Below are 22,300 nucleotides of genomic sequence, written 5' to 3'. Positions count from 1 at the left end.
AAATACTGTCAAAACATTTACAACATTTAGACGTTTAATATAATTGACACAAAAAAGCGCTGTAAATAAAATGAAAACTATTTATTATATTTTGGTGTGAAATTAAATGTCACTTAAATTGTTACAAAAAAAGTTATTTTATTTATCCAAAAAATTAAACGATTGATTGGGTTTTATTGATAAATAATGTGTTGAGACAATGATAGTGGTTGTTATTGTGTTGACAACATTTGTCGTTTGGGTTTTTTTTAGTTATAAATTACTTCAAAATGTTTCATCAAACTGTCACTAACTATAGCCATTAATAGCCATCAATATAGTATAGGTATTGTTTAATAAGACAATTGTTTGACGCAACAAAAATTTAGTTGTTTTACAAATTATAATTGTAAACAACAGTTTACTGGTATTTTGTAGCTTTATATATATACCAGTGTGTAAATCTAAAGACGGACGATTTAAATGTTTAATAACTTAAAAAGTATAAAAGATATTTTAAACAAATAACGTTTAAAATAATAAGGAATAGTTATAGTTTATGAAACTAAAATTTAATAGGTTCCACCTCCTTTAAAAATAAAAAATATAGTCGATTTTGTTTACATGTAATTTAGATAAAAATACTAAAAAATAGAAAATCTGACCATGATAAATAATCAAATTTTTTTTCTATTTTATTTCTTTTAGTGTCTATAGTGTAAGGAAAGTATACTTTAATTAATTTTTCAAACCATCAATTAAAACCAAGACATTTATTAATTAAGAAAATTTAGATATTTTTGTATGTAATTTTTGAAAATGTCCCCGCCTCCTTAAAGTTTGAGGAGGTCAAATTTATCAAAATTTATTTTCATAAACTATAACTATTCCTTATTATTTTAAACGTTATTTGTTTAAAATATCTTTTATACTTTTTAAGTTATTAAACATTTAAATCGTCCGTCTTTAGATTTACATACTGTATATATATAATTATCAAATTTAAGCAATTTTAAAATGTGTTTATATTTTTAGTATTTTATCTAATAAAAAAATAATATACAGGTAAATATTCAGTAAATTTATAAAAATAAAAACTATACATTAAACTATACATTATATGATTATCATCTCATTCACAAAATCAGCTTGTCAAAATATATATATATATTTTTAAATTTGAGATTTTAGTTCAGTCAACCTATTAACTTCATTGCAAATTGACGAGTGTGTCAGCAATATAAAATATATACTATATATATATATACAGTATATATACGGTATATTTTTATATATAATAATCCCCATTGACTTTAACATTAAGTTACTTATTTTTATTTTGAATGTAACCTAACCTGAACTATGTATTGATATACACAATGTAACAAATACAGTATTATAAGGCTATTTTTAAACTTAAAGTATAAAAAAATATATATATCTTTTTTTTTTGAAAATATAGTCGAAGTAGTTTTTATTGTAATGGATACGATATATTGTATGTTATTTTTTTAAAAATTATTTGAAAAAATATTGATAAGTATCCGTTGAGAATTAAATATATATATATATATATATATATATATATATATATATATATATATATATTATATGTAACAATGTATTATATACAATATTATACATACATAGAATTTCATATAAATATATTGTATATTTTTTCTAAAAAATATAACTTTATATGGATTTAATATCTCCATATAAAAGCCTTCTGGTAATTCATTTGTTTGTTTGCTTTTAAAAAAAATATTTTATCAATAATCAATTAATTGATTGTACTGTACATTTTCAACCTAATGTTTTTTAATAGGATATACTGAAGATAGTTGTAAATCATTGGACGACCATTTTTGGTGTCCGACCGAAAAGCGCTGTCAACCACAAGTAATCCGTTGTAATCATATACCCGAGTGTTTAGACGGTGCCGATGAAGTCAATTGCGGTTATTATTATTATTATTATTATCAATTAATATCTAATATTTTATTTGCTAAATTACTACTACTACTGTAGTGTTGTTAAAACTTTTAATTTTATATATTTTTAAATATATTTTTTTTGGATATAATAGATTACAATAAATGCGATGGCTTTTTGTGCACAAACAGTCAGTGCATTGAATCGACTAATAGATGTAATGGTATTATCGATTGTTATGATAAAAGTGATGAAACATTTTGTGGTAAGCCTTTTAACAACGAGTTTTTTGGCATTTTTATCTCTCTCTCTCTCTCTCTCTCTCTCTCTCTCTCTCTCTCTCTCTCTCTCTCTCTCTCTCTATTTCTCTCTATTTCTCTCTCGATTTAAGTTGTTTATGATTTGTTATTTATTTACTTAATTTTTGTTGTTTTGGTTGAAAAATAAATTAACTTAATATCATTTGTTTTTATATTATTATTATTTGTTTTTCACATTAACTGTTTTTTATAGATGACTACAAATGTATGAATGGGTCTCATAAGTGCAATTCCGGTCAATGCATTCCAAGTAAGCGTTATTTAGAAATATTACAATTTATTTTTATATCGAAAATTTCAGTAATTTTGATTTATATTGTAATTGAATGTCAAGTATTGTTGATAATATATATACAATATGATTATGTCTATTGTTATATAAATATTGTAGTAGTTTTATTGTTAAAAAATAATTGAAAGTATGCATAATAAAAAATAATGCTGATTTAAATTCCTATTAAAATTTATATTAATAATATTATTTATTTTTGGATCAGATATTTTTAAAATGCTGTTTGATTCATACATAAAATATTTTTTAATATAAATTTTCAATTTAACAATGAAAAATTAAATCTTAAATATATCATACATTTATTAAACTCATATTATATATTGATTATAAAGTTCTATGGATACTTGTTATTGAATTGAATTTTATAAGATATTCATAAAATTATAACATTTTTGAAATGCATTCAAAAATATTATCTTTAAACAAAATTGATATCATAAAAGTAGTGTAGATTTTATATAAAATAATATATGATATTCAGTATACATTTATATTTTATATATTATTTTATTTTATAAAGATATGAGAGAATCTATTTTTATTTTTTAAAATCAAATATTGAGATAATATAAAGTTTTTGTTTTGTTTTTTTTCTTATAATAGTAAAAAATTGAAACAAATGTTAATATTTTAAGATAAAATTATCATACTTTTTGATTTGCTAATAATAAATATATAATTTATATTTAAGTTTTATTAAACATGATATTTATTATGTTTGATTGTTTTATTATTGATTTATTAAAATTTTAATATTTTGTTTTTCATTATTATTATTAAATTTGCTTATATATTGCTTAATATTTTGCTTAAATTAACTTTAAAATAATTACAAAATTTATTATTAAAATTTTTAATGGAATTTATTTTTTTGCAATTAATTTAATACCATAAAACTTGAATAAATATTTTAGGGATCAGGAAATTTTTTAATTTTATAATGATTTACTTAAGTAAAGTGATTTATTAATTATTAAAAATTTTTAAGTTAAAATATTATTATAAATCATGTCAACAATAATTTATTATTATAATATCATTAATCTAAACTTTGAGTTATTTAAATAAAATGCATTGAACTAAATAAAACAAAAAACATTTCGCAAAACTTTTTAATAGACATTATATTAAATGTCATTTTAATTAAGTTTAGACCAAACGATAAGAATTTAATTAAACATTATTCATGACAAACATGTAATGATATAAATGTTTAAAATTTATGATTATATTATTTGCTGATTGTTTAGTAGTCATGAATACCTAAACCAATGGCATCATTAATATTTAGGATTTAATTAATTTTATTTTATTAAATTAAATATATTAACCACCACTTTCTTTGAATGAGATATTCAATTAATCTGGTGTTTATTTAAGTGTATCACTTAATTATCATTAAATATAATATAAATTTTTGTTTAGTAATTAAAATTAAAAAAAAATTATTGAAATTATTTTGTTAAAAATAATTATGTTTGCAATTAATCACAAATTATAGAAAACTATTGGTGCGATTATGTAGACGACTGTCCCGACAAATCGGATGAACTGAACTGTCCGGACAAGTACTCCGAGTGCTCTACCGATGAGTTTCGCTGCGATAACGGTCAGTGTATTGGTCTAGAGTTTCGCTGTTTGGTAACCGCCGATCATCGATACGGTTGCGCCGATAGATCCAATTTGAGGAACTGTTCGCATTGGAAGTGCGCCACCGATCAGATCAAGTGTGCCAACAGTTACTGTGTGGACGGACAGCTCAAATGTAACGGCAAAATTGAGTGCCCAATGCTTTCCGATTGGGCCGATGAGGAAAATTGCCGTAAGATTGATATCAGAATTAAAAACCAATAATAATAAAAAAATATAAGATTTTTTTAAAAAAAAATATGGCATTTAAAAAATACAGTTATATTAGCTCTCACTTATCCTAATGTCTGTCTATACTGTATATTGTCGCCAAACATTACTTTTGCCTTCAATTTATCGATAAATAAATACTTAACTTTTGCTTTTATTGAGTTTTGTTTGTCTTTATTTTGATTTTGTTTTTTATTACTTCAAAAGTCCAAAAGTAATATTTTTTTTTGCAAAATAAAATCAATTTTAGCTCAAATTTTTCGTATATATATATTTTATCAAAATAAAAACTTTTTATGACTTTAACCAACAAAGAAAAAAACTGAAAAACAAAACAATTTGAGATGACTTTTAAATTAACTTTTTTTTGCTAAATGTAATCCATTTTAGGGCCACTAAAACATTTCAATTAATGTCACACTATTAGTATTAAACTAGATTTTTGTTTTGTTTATGATAGTTGTATTCAATTATAAATATCTATTAATAGTTTTATGTTTTAGTATTTTATAATTTTTTTGGGTACGACTTTATTTTTAATATAAATCTATAATTTAATTATATTCAGATAATTTATCATTTTTCTACAAATAGTTGACTATAAAACTTTTTAAGCACCGCAATTGTTAAATAACAATCATTATTTTTTTTTAAAAAATAAAGAAATTATTATTAATATTACTATCAATTATGTTTAAAACACATAAACTTCTACAAAATAACACCAAAAATTAATTAAATGCTTAGTTTATATAATTATAGCACAAAATTTTAATGATAATTACAGCTAATTTCTAGATTATAAATAGTCATTATTTTACATCTAAAGTCATATTTGTAATTATAGTTTATTGTCTTTCTAGTAAACTTTTTAAATACTAATATAAAGTTTTGCAATTTAAAAATTATGTATAATTTGTAATTTAATAATATAATAGCTTTTACGTGTTCATCGGACACCCGGTGCCCGTGTATTGACACTACTATTAACTGTACAGATGTTGGTCTCCAAACAATTCCCGATAACATTGAATTAGAAATATTAAGAATGTAAGTGTTTTTTAATTTTTAAAATAAAAATAATTAATATATATATATGTAATTAGTTTGATTAAAATTATGTTAATTCAAAATTTAACTAGATAGTTTAATATCTAAAATTTTTAGACTAATTTTTAAAAAATATATACTATAGTAAACTAAAGAAAAATAAAAAATAAATTATTGTATTTTTATATTCTTGCATTTTCCGACATTTATAATTATTTATAAATATCTTAATGTAAATTTGAATTTTTAAAGTGTTTTTATAGATTAAATTTAAAAGCAACCATTTATAATATTAAACATTATAAAAATATTAAACATGTTACATAATCTAGCACAAAATGTTTTGTTTTATAAAATCAATAGCATTAATTTTTTGACATATAATCGTATATTAAAATGTTTTGTTATTAACAATAAGACTAATTTTTAATTTTACATTTCAATGCTTTTTTAAATATATTAATTATTAATTTCATACTATATTTTCTATTTTACTAATATTTACAGTATTTTCTATATTAATTAAAAATTTATATAGCAATATAGCGTTTTGTTAATATTTTATTATAAATTATTATTTTAAACAATAAATTATACTAAAGGGTTATTCACGAGAGACGTCCAATTTTTAAAAAATGATTTTTACAGTATATTTCAATAGATTTTATTTGATTAAATAATTTTTAGTTTAGAAGAAATACCAATATTACAATACAATTAATTTTAAATTGAAAATATCTTATTTAATAAATATTTTTTTAGTTATCTATTATGAACTTTTTTATATTAATATTTTTTTTTTAATTTTTAGATATATTTTAAAATGTCACTGGTGCCTAATTAGCTTATTTACATAGTTTACTAGTGTCAGATCCATTTAAATATAAATTAATATATAATTATCATTGAATTATTTCCCTAAACTTTATGAACGTCATATGAGAATAACACTTATTATGGGTTTATTTTAGTAATTTATTGGTATTTACTATTATATACCTAATATGAAATTAGTATTTATAGTACATTGATTTTTGTATCTACTAAAGTATATAACTTTTATAATAAATTACAATTTGTTTGAAAAATTAAGCGTTAAAAGTTAAATGAAAAGTTATGAATGAAATTATTTATTAGATATTTTTATTTAGTATATAAAAATTTTATGCATTATTGAATTTAATGTTAAAATACTTAAATTTTTGTTAACAATATCTTTAATATATATATAATTTACTTTGATATTAGCATTATTAAATTTAAACATTATCATCAGCATTATTATTATTATTATTATTACAATATCTAAACAATAGTATATATATATATATATATATATTTTTGTATTAAACAACAAAAAACATATCAAATAGGATACTGAAAGGCAATTATTTGGGAAAGAGTTTGAAGCCTAAAATGTTTGCCGGTTTCGAGCGGATGCATACAATCGACTTAAGCGACAATTATATCACATATTTACCCCCCGGACTATTCAAGAATCTATGGAAACTAAGAATATTGTAAATGAGATTTTTTTTTTGTTTTGTTTTATACATTAATATATCATTTTTTGTGTTAATAATAAATGATGTGCATATGCATTAAGCATTTGATTTTACCAAAAAAAAAATATTTTATTGGTAAAAACTTAATCATTTTGCTATCTTTGACTTAATTATCTGATATTTTTTCACTTTAAGGCATTTAAAGAATAATATGATTGAAATTCTGGATCCGCACACATTTGCTGGTCTACCAAATCTGGGAACAGTGTATGTTATGCTAAACATTAATTAATTAATAATTTTTTATATAATTTATATAATTATATAATTTTTAATAAATATTTTTAATAACTAATTTACTTGTTAGCTAATTAGATAAATAATAACATAATTGTTATATATATACATGAAAAATATTACAAATTTAATTAATAATGTATTATATAATAAATTGATGTGTAAATAATTTTTCTTAATGAATCTAAGGAATAATTGAGTTGATAGAAACTTTTGAATATTAATATTCATTGAATTTTAATATATTACAATTATTTATAACATTATTAATTAATTAAATTAATTATGAAAATTTTCTTAATAAATTATATTTGCATATTTTATAAAAATTTTATTATGTATAATTTACTTTATATATATATTTATATTTACAGTAAATGAATGACATAAAAATATAATTTTATAACAAATAATACAATTATGTTGTTTATGTTAAAAATGTATTAAAACATCAACCATACTGTATGATAGAGTATTAATATTTAAAACCAATTTTTAAAAGACATACTTAGCAATGATAATCCCTTATAGACTTTTAATAATTTAATTGTTTTACTTGTAGATTATTTTTTTTAATTAAATTTATAATTATTTTTTAAACTTTTTTTCTTAATTTTACAGAACATTAATTGGAAACAGAATACGAATAATACATGAATTTTCATTTAGTGGTTTGACTTCATTGAATTCATTGTATGTATTAATATATTTTATAAATTTATTAAAATATCATATTTATTATAATAAAAACATATTAAGTATTAGAATAAACATTATTAAAATAAAAATTGCTTTAAAATTTGAATTTGTAAGTAATTTTTATAGTACTGTACATAAATATAGTGTTTATGATACTATTAGCAAACATTAATACTTATAATTTTATACTTATGCTAATACAGTATTATTAGTAATACTTATAAACTATTGTATAGTATTATTAATATTTATAAAACATGCAAAATGTGATACTATTTGAGATTTGTATTGTAATTACAGAGATTTAAGTCATCAAAATATAGCACATCTCTATAAAAATTCATTTGTCGGCTTACGTTCATTGAGTACACTGTATGTATGAATAAATATATTAGTTTTTAAAAATAATTTTATGATACTTTACTAAAATAATATTTTTTGTTTACTTAACTTTTAAAAATATAATCTAAATATAATGTTATCAATATTCGCTTTAATTTGATTTTTATTATTATAATTTTAGACTATTACTTTAAGACACGTGTATAACAGTTTAGTGAATCTATTATAATAGTAATTGTGATTTACAGTTATGAATACCAAACCATAAATTGCATGATATTTACTGTATATAAATAATGCTGTATAAAGTATGTATAATCAATAAATATTGTATAAATTGTTTATATACTGTATATACTCAGCAAAAGTTTTTCAAATCAATTCCCAAAGTGTATCCTTAAAAGTCATCATTTATTAGAAGCTATTATTAAAGTTTCAAATGTCTAGTCAAAACACGTATATAGACTAAAAAATAGGGTTGAAAAATGTCCTAATATTTAATTTAAAACAAAAAACAATACAAGATTCATATTATCTAACTTACATTTACAGTTAATCAATATTATAAAAGATTAGTTTTAAAAAACTTGATATTGTATATTATCATAAAATCACAAAATAAATAATTTTAATATTAAATAAACATAAACATTTATATTTTCTTAGATTATAGAATTTATCATTAAAACAGTTGTTATTTTATTTTTAAAAATATAAATATGAAAAAGTAATTAAACATTAAAAGTTTTATAAATATTCATTGATTAAATAGTTTATTATCTAATTGTTTTCTATTGATTACTTCAAAATATATATTATTTTTAAAATGAATTACCAACTCTAACTAAAATTAAATATTTTATTTTAAAAACAATGATCTAAATTTTTAAGTCAAATAAAGTTATTCATCTGAAAATATAATGAATACCTAAATATTATGTCATTTTTATTTATTATATATGAGAATAAAATATATAAAAATTTTAATTATATTTAAAAAAATCACTTCAAAAAATAATCTTACAATTTAACTTATATATTATATTAAATATTTATTATATAAATTCATATAAATTATATAAATTATTTATATAATAAATCCTTTTTTATGAAAAATATTATTTTCAACAAACAGTAATAAATATTATTGATTTTTATGACTTACTGTAAAGTAAAGTAAGAAAAATACTAATAATTTTTGTTTGTTTTGTTAATTTATTTTTAAACAAAATTATAATTATCAGATTTAATGACTTTATAATTTTTGGTTTTTTTTCTTGTCTTATATTTATATTTATATATATATTATTTTGTAGTGATTTATCAAACAATGTGATTACTGATATTGAAGACGGAGTATTCAGTGGTTTAATCAAATTGGCGTCACTGTAAGCACCGTTACTTAATTTAATAATAATAATACTACTGTTTTTATATCCAATGTTTAGTATCCGTTATTTCACCACCAAATTAGATACATACTATACAACATTAAATTTATATATATATATATATATTGTTGTGTTTGATTTAATTTAATGATGTATTTAATTTTATTTCTATTGGAAACAACAAAAACAAAATACCAAAAATAAAAACAAAAATTAAATGCAGAGACTTATCGAAAAATTCATTGAACAAAATGGGCGGAAAAACTTTTCTCGGATTACAGTCATTGAGGCTTTTGTAAGTAATTTTTGCCATTGAATAACCAATTTTATTGTCACTTTGTATTGTATTTGACAAATACTTATTGTATGGTTTGTTACCATTGATTATCTTTATATTCAAGCTTTTCATATCATATTATTATTATTATTATTATACAAAATTAATGAATTTATTTATTACTTTTTATTTATAACATGATTTTGACTGCGTGTGTGTATATGTATGTGTATTTTGATTCATCATTTATACATACAGTATACTTGGATACATTGTGTACATATTGATAATTTTGTCTGCTAATTATTTATACTACAGAGAGAGAGAGAGAGAGAGAGAGAGAGAGAGAGAGAGAGAGAGAGGAAAAAAATATTTGCAAATAAAAAAAACAAATTTACAGAGAAAATCTAATATTTTATGTTTATATAAAATATTTACACATTTTTTATTTAATAACCATAGAAAAAAGTTTACTGTAAATATTATTTCGGAGATTGTATTATATTTACAGTAAATTATGCATTATATGACAGGTTTGAGGACAAAATTATTGAAATTTATTTAATTTTTCAAATTTTGAATCTCCTTTTTTGTACTAACGATATAGCGTATTATAAATTAAATATATATATATAATTATAATATCTATTATAGTTTCTATATTTTATAGTATTTCTAAAAATTTATTAAATAAATAACTAACTGTTGTTTATGTGTTTAGTTATTTAACATTCATTTTATGTTATGTTTAAACTTTAAACTTTAACAACTAAATCAAATTTTAATATAACTGCGATATTTAAGTGTGATTTTATATTTTTATATTATTATAGTTATTATAGTTGATATTATTGAATGTATTTTAAAAATAAAATTTGTCAGTTATTATAGTTGACTTTAATATTTTGACATTAACTTTAAATAAAATCAAATAAGCATAACGTAAAATTGCTATAAAATAAACATAATTTTTTTATTATTATTCTGTATATATATTTAAGTTATTTTCTAATTTTGTTAGTTAGTTATTCAAAAAGTGTATTAAGTAAATAAATAAATAGATTTACATACAGTATATTATAATAAAAACATTACAGTACATGTACATATACACTAAATTATTAGCTATTTTGACATTAAAACTTAATTAAAACTTATTATTATAGTTACTATTTTTGTAATTTATTTGATTATGACATATGATATTCTTATGAGATTATATACACAATATTATTGATAATCAATCAAACAATTAGTTAATTTTCCATTGCCTTTATTATTATTATTATTATTATTATAACTGTCGACTCTAATTAGGTGCCAATTATTTTTGTATCAATCGGTGATTCAGAAAAAAAACTAAGTTTTCATTAATGATTACAGTATTAATGTATGTATTGAATGTACGGCTAAGTCAATGAAATTAACTGATCAATGAGTATGATATTCTCATCACTGTTCATATAATTCATAGTATATCTCAGTTGCTGTATGTTATAGTTGTTGTCATTTTTCACAAATACATTCTGTATATACACATACATACACACATGTATACACACATACATACACACATATATACACACATATATACACACACATACACATATTACTGATGTTGATCCCATCGCTATATCATTATATACGTGTGCCAAATGTTATTAAGTTTAATTTCAAAAAAAAAAAAATTTTACCCCAACTGTGATATATACTCGATGTTTGAAAGATAAGAGTTGTGTTTCATAACTAAAGATTACTTTATATGAACTTTTCATTCATCTTAAAACTCTGTGTTCATAATATCTCTCTATTTTTCTATCCATAGAAGTAGTAAATCATGATTTTATATTTCACTTAACCGCTGGTCTAACGATTGTATTACTTCACTATCTCTCTCTCTCTCTCTCTCTCTCTCTCTCTCTCTCTCTCTCTCTCTCTCTCTCTCACTCACTCACTCTCTCTCTCTCACACACACATTGATTGTCAACTTTAACATTTAATAAATATGATGTCCAAATAAATATAATTCATCACCTTTATATTATTACAAAATTAGTCGATATTGTCTATATTATTAATAGTATTGTTGAGATGAATTTCAACATATTTTTTTGGGTCTATTTTTGGTATAATTTATTTGATTTGTCGTGAGTTTCATATTATATGTAACTTTTAAGTTGAACTAAATATTGAAAGCATAATAAAAATACTACTACTGCTGTACTACTAATGGCACTTAAAGTGAAACCATAGAAAAAAAACTGAAACATTGTATATATTTTATTAATTATATATACGATATGATATCAATATTATTATATAATATTTCATCTTAAATCAAAACATATGACAATTTTCACAAAAAAATTGACACAATGTAACATTATTTTGTTGATGTTGATATCTATTATTAATTATTATATTTTATTATTAGTAAAACAAATTTATTATTTTTTTTATCTTAGAAAAGATTATTTACAGAGTTTTTTTTATATATTAATGAGACATTTAAATTATAGACAATTTTTTCAAATTTAATGCCAAAATAGTTATACTTTTGTTTTTTATCTGTAATATTTTTATATAATTAGATATATAAGATAAATATAATACATGTCAAAATTTTGCTTTCATCTTAAAATATTGGATTAATGATAAAAAAACATTTGTTTATAATTATAAATAATTAATTAATATATATACAATATATATTAATTTTTTATATAAAATTTTATTTTTATATGAAAGCTATAAACAAGGTTACAGTACAATGTGGTATCACTTTATGTACAATATTATATAATTATATATAACATGTTTAGTATAATACATTTCTATAATATAACATAAATGCTTTTGTATTTCATGTTTTAATTATTCAAATGCTAAACTAGGTTATTATTTTTGTTATTATAAATAAATTATTCAATTTCATATAAATGTATTTATCAAATTTTTGCACTTTAATCAGTAAATATTATAAATTACACTGTATATAAATTGTTCTAGTACATTATATACAGTTGTTTAAATATATAAAAATATTGAATATTATTACCTTAATAATAAATGATATAAATATATAAAATATTAATTTAATTAATACAGTGATACGGTGTCCCAATGTAAGATTGTTTTTCAATTTGTAATGTCAACTAAACCATTAATTATAATTGTTATTATTATTATTATAAGTATCAATGATATAATAAAATTTAATTAATAAATTAATACTAACAAATATATTGCAAAACTAATACCGTATGTTTTAAAAATTTGATTAATATTTTCATTTTATAATAAATAATTAAAAATTAAAAAATATCAGTAATTCAAAACAATTAGAAATTAGAAAATAGTTTTTATTGAATTTTAAAAAAATTAATTACAATGACAAATGTTAAATACTGTTAGTTAGTAACAGTAAAAACAAAAAATGTTGGGACAGTTAGTTGTTTTTTTTATTTTACTTCCATTGGTAGACTCGAAGGTAGTCGATCTCCATCGAAGGCTTTTCCCATCGTCGGGCTTCGTCGGGAGTGACGGGCGGTCCGTAAACATTTTGCGGGAAAAAATTGCCGCCGACGGCAATGTTGAGAATCCAGAAAAATCCCTGGTCAAATGGGGCACCGTTATGGTTGTAGGGATTGGCTCCCTTTCCTGACCACATATTTCTATTGATATTTTCTCTGTGATACTCCTGGCCGTCGACATACCAACGAATCATATTTTGGTCCCATTCGACGGCAAACGTATGATAATCGGCAGTAAAATCCTTATTGAAATTTCGTTCGCCGGAACCGCTGTAGATATTGTTAGGCCACGAACCGCCGTAATGAATGGTTCCCTGAGTAATGGTCGGTCTCTCGCCTCTGGCTTCCATGATATCGATCTCACCGCTGGCAGCCCTGTCATCGCAATTAATAAATCATTTGTCAGAGAAAAAAATCCTTATATTATATTAACTAATTGTTAGACAAGCAATAGGGTATACATACCATCCGCCATATTTGCTGTCCTTCGGCATCATCCAGATAGCGGGCCACAGATTTTTGCCTTTCGGCAGCTTAGCTCTGGCCTCGAACTTGCCGTATGTCCACGACTTTTTCGATGTCAATCGAGCCGATGTAAAATGTCTGCCTCCCTCTTCCTGGACGCGGGCATTGATGACCAAATGGCCGCCCTCTTGGCGAGCATTGCCCGTATTGTGCGATGTATAGTACTCTAACTCGTTATTACCCCAACCTTATTGTCGACAAGATTTTTTTGATTAGAAATTAAATCAAATAATATAAACAAAAATTAAACAAAAAAATAGCTCAAAAATTGTTGAGACACTTACCGCCACCGCCGACCTCATAGCTCCATTCGCCATCATTAGGACCGCCCGATCCATTAAACTCATCTGACCAGACCAACTGCCAACCGGCGGACTCGGCGCCTCTCAATAGACCAATAGCTAATACAATCAAATTAAATAACATATTTGAGTTTTTTTTTGATAAAAATAGATTTTTCTATCAAATATAAAATTGTTAGAAAAATATTGCTTCCTTTATATACTGTTTTATTTTTGTTGTTTGGTTGACAACGGATTTCAATTATCAATACATTTATAGAAAAATATCGATAGATTTATATAATTTATGTCGTTTTTGTAAATCTAATTAATTTTGTGTGACATAAAAATAAGGTATATTATTGTTTTTTAAACAACTGTTTTTTATAATCAGTTTCAACCACTTTCTATCTGGAGATAAACAACATGTTTTTCAAATGTATTTATTATAAAATAATGCTATTTAATATTTAATGATAATTATGAATTAATATTTCTATTAAAAAAATCATATTTAATAATAATAATTTATAACTAATATTGACAAAACTGTGTGATAATTGTTGTTTTCAATGCAATTCATTATTAATTAGTAATGTTTCTACAAATTTTTAATATTAAACTTTTTATTGTTTATAATTACTCTATAGTAAACTCTCTCTCTCTCTCTCTCTCTCTCTCTCTCTCTCTCTCTCTCTCTCTCTCACACACACACACACACACACACACACAAAACACACATAAAACACTTAACATTATTTTGCTTATAATGATTTGTATTAATTATTTATTTTATTTAATCAAATGAGATGAATCAAAATACTTTTCAAGTGAACCCAGAAAACAATTGATTTTAATTTCTTGTTAAGTCTATTGATAATTATATTATAGCTTATAGTTCAAAACGTTGCGCTTTATACATAAGATTACAGTATATGTTTGAGTGTTTAAATGTATTAATATATTAATTAATATTATAGAATATATAGAAAATATTAAAGAATTATATCATTTCTATATAGAATAATAAAAGACATTAAATAATAGTGAGATTAAGTGATGAAAAATTATTAATTAAAAACTTTTTGACAATAGATTTATAAAATTTTACGGATTATATTTAATAAATTTATTTATCATTTATTAGTATCTATACTTTTGTATAATATTTTAATTACAACTGTAATTTTATTTATTCATTACTTATTACAAAATTTTGGAGAAAACATTGAACTCTATTATTTATTGAAATAAAAATAAATAGTAATAATAATCAATTATTATTAATATTATCAATTTTTGTACGAAACAAATTTTTAACAATATTAATTTACAATATCATAATTTTGTAAATAATAATATTTATAGTAAATAATACAGTAATATTTATATTAAATATTTATTTTAATGATTATTTTTATTACATAAACCATTAATGATTTTACATTATTTCATGGACTGAAATAGATTAATGATTATCTAATATATGAAAATATTAATAAAAAACATACCATACCTTTACTTAAATACACGTAAGCCTGGATACAATATACTATTGTACACATCATTATATGAACATTTGTAATTTATAATTTATCACAAATAATAGATTATTTTAGATAAATCAGATAAATTAATTAATTAGAAAATTACAAGTGTTTTAACCTAAATTCACAAGAAATTTATTTTAATCGTTAATTTAAAAAATTTTTATAATTCAAAAAAAAAATATTTTTTTTCTTATTTATTCATCATATTTTGTATGATTGATAATATTATTTGTTTGTAATTAAGTCTATTATTTGTACAGAATATGTACACATTTATTTTTCAGGGACAATTTTATGCAGATTTATAATAATAGTGTTTATAAGTGTTAAAAATTATTACATTTACTAAAAAAAAATTCATCAACTATAATATCATATAATAATTAAAATATACTATTTTTTTATTGACAATTGCAAATATTTAATAACATTGTATATAATAACAATAAAAAATAATAGAATTTAATATATATTATATTTAATATGAATTTATTAATTACAGGATTTTAAATTTCTATTGCATTTAAACGAAAAATAAATATATATATTTATAATGAATTTAAAATATTAATTTTAGCATTTAAAAAACATAACATAAATAATAATATTTATCTGAATTGTTGCAAATAATTTTAGGACAACCGATGAATTTCGTTTCTGTTGTCTGGCCCGACACGTGGAGACCTGTAACCCGGCTCCGGACAACATGGAGTTCTCCTCGTGCGAGGATTTACTGTCCAATGCCTTACTGAGGATCTGTATTTGGGTACTGGGAGTGGTGGCACTGGTCGGCAATATAACTGTGATATGTTGGCGAATCAAATACCGGATCACAAATAAAGTCCACTCTTTTCTCATCATTAATCTAGCGCTGGGAGACCTACTAATGGGCATATATTTGCTTATTATAGCCGGTGTTGACGCTTATTATCGGTAATTACTTTCTTTGTTTTTTTTTGGTTTTTTGTATTAATATTTCATTCATTTATTCATTTGTTTGTCATTTTAACATTAAAGATATATATAGTTTATAATATATATACAGTATATATATAACAAATAAATCTTTTTAATTATGTTTTTTGAGCTTAAATTACACAATAATTTGTTATTTCTGAAAACACAATGAAAAAAAACAATTAAAAACATTGCGAACGAATCATTCATTTAGAAAAGCTTTAATATTTTAATTCCTTATTTACAATAATTAAACTATTTATTAATAATTTTTATTATATTATAATTAGTAGTATTAAATATTTTTATGTATTATTATTTTTTATCATTAGAATCTGTCTGATATATTTAATATATATTAATATATATATTTAGTTTTAATACTTAAAATTTTTTATTTATTATTTATGACTTAACAATTACAATAAAATTGTTTTTCAATTTTTATCTTTTACCACAATATTTATTTAAAGTTTTTAAAAAATAATTATAAAAAACTTATGTGTGTGTGTTTTAATAAACTAAAAAATAATGTTTACTATATATTGATCAACAATTTTTTTAATCCCATTGTTGTTGTTTGTTTTTTATAGAATTATCAGTTTTATTATTATTATTATTATTATTAGAGTAAACTATTGCAAAATGTTTTATCAAATTTGTTGAGATTTTCTCATTTATTATTATCATTAGTAATAATAGTAATAATATAAAATATTTATTATATGCTAACAACAAAACTAGTTGTAATTTTCTACTATAAAAACATACACAATAGTGAAAATTGAAATTGAAATTTTTTTTTTATTAAAAATATATCATTATTTCTCATTTTTCTATATAAACTTTTATTTGACAAATTTGTTTTATATTTAGTATATAGTAAAAATAAAATTGCTTATAAATTATTCAAAATTTAATAATAGTAAAATATAGTTATTATATAGGGTTTTTACAAATTGTTTTTATTATTATTATTTCATAAATTATTTACAAATAAACAAAATTAATCGTAAAAATTTCTATTTTCAGTTTGAAAAAACTTAACTACTATATTGTAGCAAAAAAAAATAACAGCCAATATTTTTTTTACTTATAAATATTATATACTGTACTATGAAATAAAATATAGTATAAATTTATTTATAGTTTATATTTTAGTACAGAATATTTGTTTTTAATAAATGTTGATTGAGATTAAACAAGTAAACAAGTTTTATATCATACTATACTTATATAAGTAACTTATTTTTTAAAATAAAAGCACCTAAAGTTGTTATCAATCAAATTATGTGACACTTTTATTACGCTAATATTGATTTTGTTAATACTGTATTATGAATTATGTACTGTACAGCATCAATATTATAAAGATAACTTTTTGGTGTTTATCAAAAAATTAAATAATAAATTAGATTTATTATATGTGTCCAGAAACAGTGTTTTAGGATTTTAGAAAATAAATTGAACTAAAATTTTATTATTAATAATTATAAATTTGATAAAATCTAAATTTATTTTTTATGTTTTATATTAATTAATGTTATGTAAAAATTTATACACAATTAATTTGATTTGATTTTTACAAACAATTACCTGTATATTAAAAATTTTAAAATTTTAGTTTTTATATGTGAACTTTATTATTTTACAATCTTTATTTTATAGTTTTGTTTTTTGTAGCTAATTTATTTGAAAAGTGTTTTATTTTAATGATATTTTATAATATAATATACTATACAGTAATAGTATCTCCGATTTATTTTATTTTTTATTACAAACTCTCAAATAGCAATAAATTGGATTTATTTAAAATTTATCTATTGTTAAGCAATGAGTTAATTATTGTTCCAAAGTATTCATTTATTTAACATTTATATCAAAAGTAATTTAATAAATAACTTATAAGTTATAACATTAATGTTGTATAAAAAACATTTTACTTAAAAAACACAAATACTTTACTATTTATTTAAGATAAACAATAGGAAAAATTGTCTAATCATTAATTGTGATTACTTATATTTTAGCAAAATCATCCAAAAAAATAGAGAGTTATTTTGTACTTTAATTAAAAAAACAAACAAATTATATATTAAAATTTTTATTAATGATTATTTTGTTAACTTATAATTTTATTATAAAATAACTAAATAGTTGCTAAAAAAGTTTTTGGTTTTTTTTAAATATCAAATACTTAGTAAATTTTTTTTATATATAATATTGTTTAATCATACAAACAAACAATAATAATATTTTATAATATATAAATTAATTTAATAATTAATTAATGATTATTTTCAGTGGCATATACTTCATAGTGGATGGTATGTGGCGTCAGAGCACTCTTTGCCATTTCTCCGGATTTTTATCTACCCTTTCGTCAGAGTTTTCAGTTTTTACACTAACAGTCATAACATTAGACCGATTCGTGACAATAGTATTTCCATTGAAATTCAGAAAAATTAAAATGAAAAACGCTATAATCATAATGAGCTTACTATGGCTACTATGTATCGCACTATCGATTATACCATTAGTGGTACCGATGCTTCAATTTGACTATTTTGACAACTTTTACGGCCGATCCGGCGTTTGTCTGGCTCTGCACATCACTCAGGAGCGGCCAAACGGCTGGGAGTATTCGGTATTTGTATTTCTTGTGCTCAACTTTATGTCGTTCACTACAATAGCCGTCGCCTATTTGTGGATGTTTTTTGTGGCCAAAAACACGTCGAGCGCTGTCCGCACACCCGAACATAAAATCCATAACCGTATGGCCCGGCGTATGATGTTTATCGTAATGACCGACTTCTGGTGTTGGATGCCTATCATACTGTTAGGCATTATATCGTTTTATGGCGTTAAGATACCTCCACAGGTAATAATACCGGTATTAATACAGTACAGTGAATACCAGTGCTGGAAATACATGTGTTTTGATTAATTTTCTCATAATTTAATTGATCTCTCTTTCTCTCTCTCTCTCTCTCTCTCTCTCTCTCTCTCTCTCTCTCTCTCTCTCTCTCTCTCTCTCTCTGTCTCTCTCTCTCTCTCATGGTTTAGGCATTTGCTTGGGTAGCCGTTTTTGTACTGCCACTCAATGCGGCCGTCAATCCCACTCTATATACACTATCAAACCTTGTCTATCGAAAGACTAGTTCACCGACAACTGCCGCCTCGTCATTGAACCGCAGTTTCAAAGCCCGAAACGTTAATAATTATTCAAATAATAATAATAATAATCATACAGTTAAACACCATTTTAAAACTACTTTTATATAAATTTTAATAACTAAACAAAAATGCCATATAAATAATTATTTTTTATTTAATTATTAAATTTTGTAGAAACTATAATGTTTCAAAAAAATACTATTATCTCTTATAATATTATTTTTTTAATACAAAATTAACTAGATAATTATTTAAATTAATTTTACCACATTATCTTTACTACTTAATATTTATTTATTTTTTAAAATAAAGTATAATTATTTTCTAAAGTTATTATATATACAATAATACTATAAGAGAAAAATGGTATAAAATAATTATCTTAAAAAAAGTAATTAACAAAAATATTTTTTTATATATATATATCTGATATTATATTTGAAAAAAGAGATAACATTTTGAACTACAATTTTGTTGTCCGTCCGTCTATTGGTTGGAAAAAATATATTTACAAATAAAATGATTGTTTAATTTTATAAAATTATAATAATTATAATATTATAAATTTGTTAATCATGTTTGATAATAATAATAATAATAAGTTTAACTTAATTGTAAATAGTAAATATGTCATACAAACAATATATTATTATTATTACTAATAACTATATTACAGTAAATTGTATTTTTCTAATTGTATAAAATACTGGTAATTATATGTAAATAATTAATTATGTAATTATAATATATATTATTTGTTAAAACTGAATTGTAATTTTTAATATAATTTATTTATTAATAAAAAATTATTTTAAATAATTTATAAATTTATTATACAATATTTTTTTTTAAAAATAATATAAAGAAAAATGCATTAATATTAAGATAACTACTTTATAATTTAGTATAACTTTTTAGTTAAATAATTAAGTATTTGACTTTTTGAAATAATAATGTACTTTAATAAATTTTTAAAAGTATTACATTGATATAATATTTATAAAATAATTATTTTTATACAATAATTTTATTATACTAATTTATTATTTTCAATTTTATCATATAGCAAAAAATATTAAATAATTTTAGTTATATTTTATGCATTAAGTATTAAAAATATATATTATTATTTTTAAAAAAAATGTAATCTATTATATTAATATACATTTTGAAAAGTCATGTATAATTTTGTCTACTAAAAAATCAAACTTGAAATTTAAGTAATAATATTATAAATTAAATAGAAAATAACTAAAATTTAAAAATTTCAATATTGATTTTAAAAACATAGTCATTTTTAACGCTGACTATTATTATAACAAAAATTAATCTAAGTCAAATATTTTCAATCTTTTTTGTATTTTTATTAGTATTATATTAATGCCTTTCCATGATTTCTATTTTCAAAAAATATTAAAGACATAAAGATTATTATAATAATACAAAATAACTTTGATTTTAAAAATTTTAATAAAAAAATAATTAAATTCAAATGTATAAAAAAAGTTAAACTAATCTAAATTTGAAATTTAAGATTAAGCAAAATTTTTAGATAAAACACCACATAAATTATGTATAATACTTAAATAATAGAAAATAAATGTCAAACGTTAGCAAATGTTAACTACTTTTCTAAAAAAATGCATAATAAGTATTAATATACAGTAATAAGTATATTAACATTATTTTTGTTATAAAAATTAATTTACAGTTTAAATGTAGAAACGACTTTAATAATAAATTTAATAACATTATAACAATAAGTAAAATAGATTTAAATAATGTTAATTCATTACAATAATACCTATAATAATAATAAAAATATAAAACATAAATTTTATTAAAATTGTTATACAAAAGTATGGAAAAAATTTACAAATCAAAACATATAAGTAAACATTTTTTAATGTTTTATAACATTTATTAATATATTTGTTGATAGTAGTTTTGAAAATTTTATAACACAAAATATATCTTAGTATTTGTTTAAACTATTATTTAGTAAAAAGTTTGTTTATACAAAAATTATTTTACATATTTTAAATTAATATTTATATTTATATAGTACTGAAATTATTTATAACTTTTTATTATTATAATTAATACATTATCCCTATAACAATGTCAAATGTTATGTAAATACTTACTGATAAAAATTTCGCAATACATTTGTTATTTAATATAAATATATTTAATACTATGATTTCGCATAAATCGTATTACAGTAACAATGAATTAAAAGTGTGTGAAAATCAATTGTAATTCCTATTGAATGTCTAATATTTAAGATAACGTCTTGTTATTATATTATTTGACTGTAGAAATAC

General features: G+C 20.7%; 2 protein-coding genes across 2 annotated transcripts in view; one reads left to right on the top strand and one right to left on the bottom strand.

The window, feature by feature from the left end:
* The window catches only part of LOC128955992 (G-protein coupled receptor GRL101-like), a 56,893-nt gene that overhangs the window by 32,335 nt on the left and 2,258 nt on the right, over positions 1 to 22,300 (top strand). Inside the window, exons 10-23 of the mRNA XM_054301673.1 lie at positions 1,808 to 1,939; positions 2,069 to 2,179; positions 2,428 to 2,484; positions 4,031 to 4,351; positions 5,328 to 5,439; positions 6,813 to 6,959; positions 7,140 to 7,211; positions 7,863 to 7,934; positions 8,241 to 8,312; positions 9,599 to 9,670; positions 9,897 to 9,968; positions 16,476 to 16,772; positions 19,101 to 19,677; positions 19,863 to 20,009. Of these exons, the coding sequence (XP_054157648.1) occupies positions 1,808 to 1,939; positions 2,069 to 2,179; positions 2,428 to 2,484; positions 4,031 to 4,351; positions 5,328 to 5,439; positions 6,813 to 6,959; positions 7,140 to 7,211; positions 7,863 to 7,934; positions 8,241 to 8,312; positions 9,599 to 9,670; positions 9,897 to 9,968; positions 16,476 to 16,772; positions 19,101 to 19,677; positions 19,863 to 20,009 (2,261 nt within the window). The remainder of the gene's footprint in view (positions 1 to 1,807; positions 1,940 to 2,068; positions 2,180 to 2,427; positions 2,485 to 4,030; positions 4,352 to 5,327; positions 5,440 to 6,812; positions 6,960 to 7,139; positions 7,212 to 7,862; positions 7,935 to 8,240; positions 8,313 to 9,598; positions 9,671 to 9,896; positions 9,969 to 16,475; positions 16,773 to 19,100; positions 19,678 to 19,862; positions 20,010 to 22,300) is intronic.
* Positions 13,298 to 14,500, bottom strand: LOC128954928 (glucan endo-1,3-beta-glucosidase-like). The gene is made up of 3 exons (XM_054300545.1): positions 14,293 to 14,500; positions 13,949 to 14,195; positions 13,298 to 13,858 (listed from the first exon to the last, which is right to left on the bottom strand). The coding sequence occupies exons 1-3, from the start codon at positions 14,432 to 14,434 to the stop codon at positions 13,417 to 13,419; spliced, it is 831 nt and encodes a 276-aa protein (XP_054156520.1). The 5' UTR covers positions 14,435 to 14,500; the 3' UTR covers positions 13,298 to 13,416.

Source organism: Oppia nitens, unplaced genomic scaffold (assembly GCF_028296485.1).
Source record: "Oppia nitens isolate AA-2021 unplaced genomic scaffold, nextdenovo-longstitch-racon4-pilon3 scaffold2_pilon_pilon_pilon, whole genome shotgun sequence".
Classification (NCBI taxonomy): domain Eukaryota; kingdom Metazoa; phylum Arthropoda; class Arachnida; order Sarcoptiformes; family Oppiidae; genus Oppia; species Oppia nitens.
Note: the sequence above shows the minus strand (reverse complement) of the source record. Positions and strands in the feature narration are given on the sequence as shown.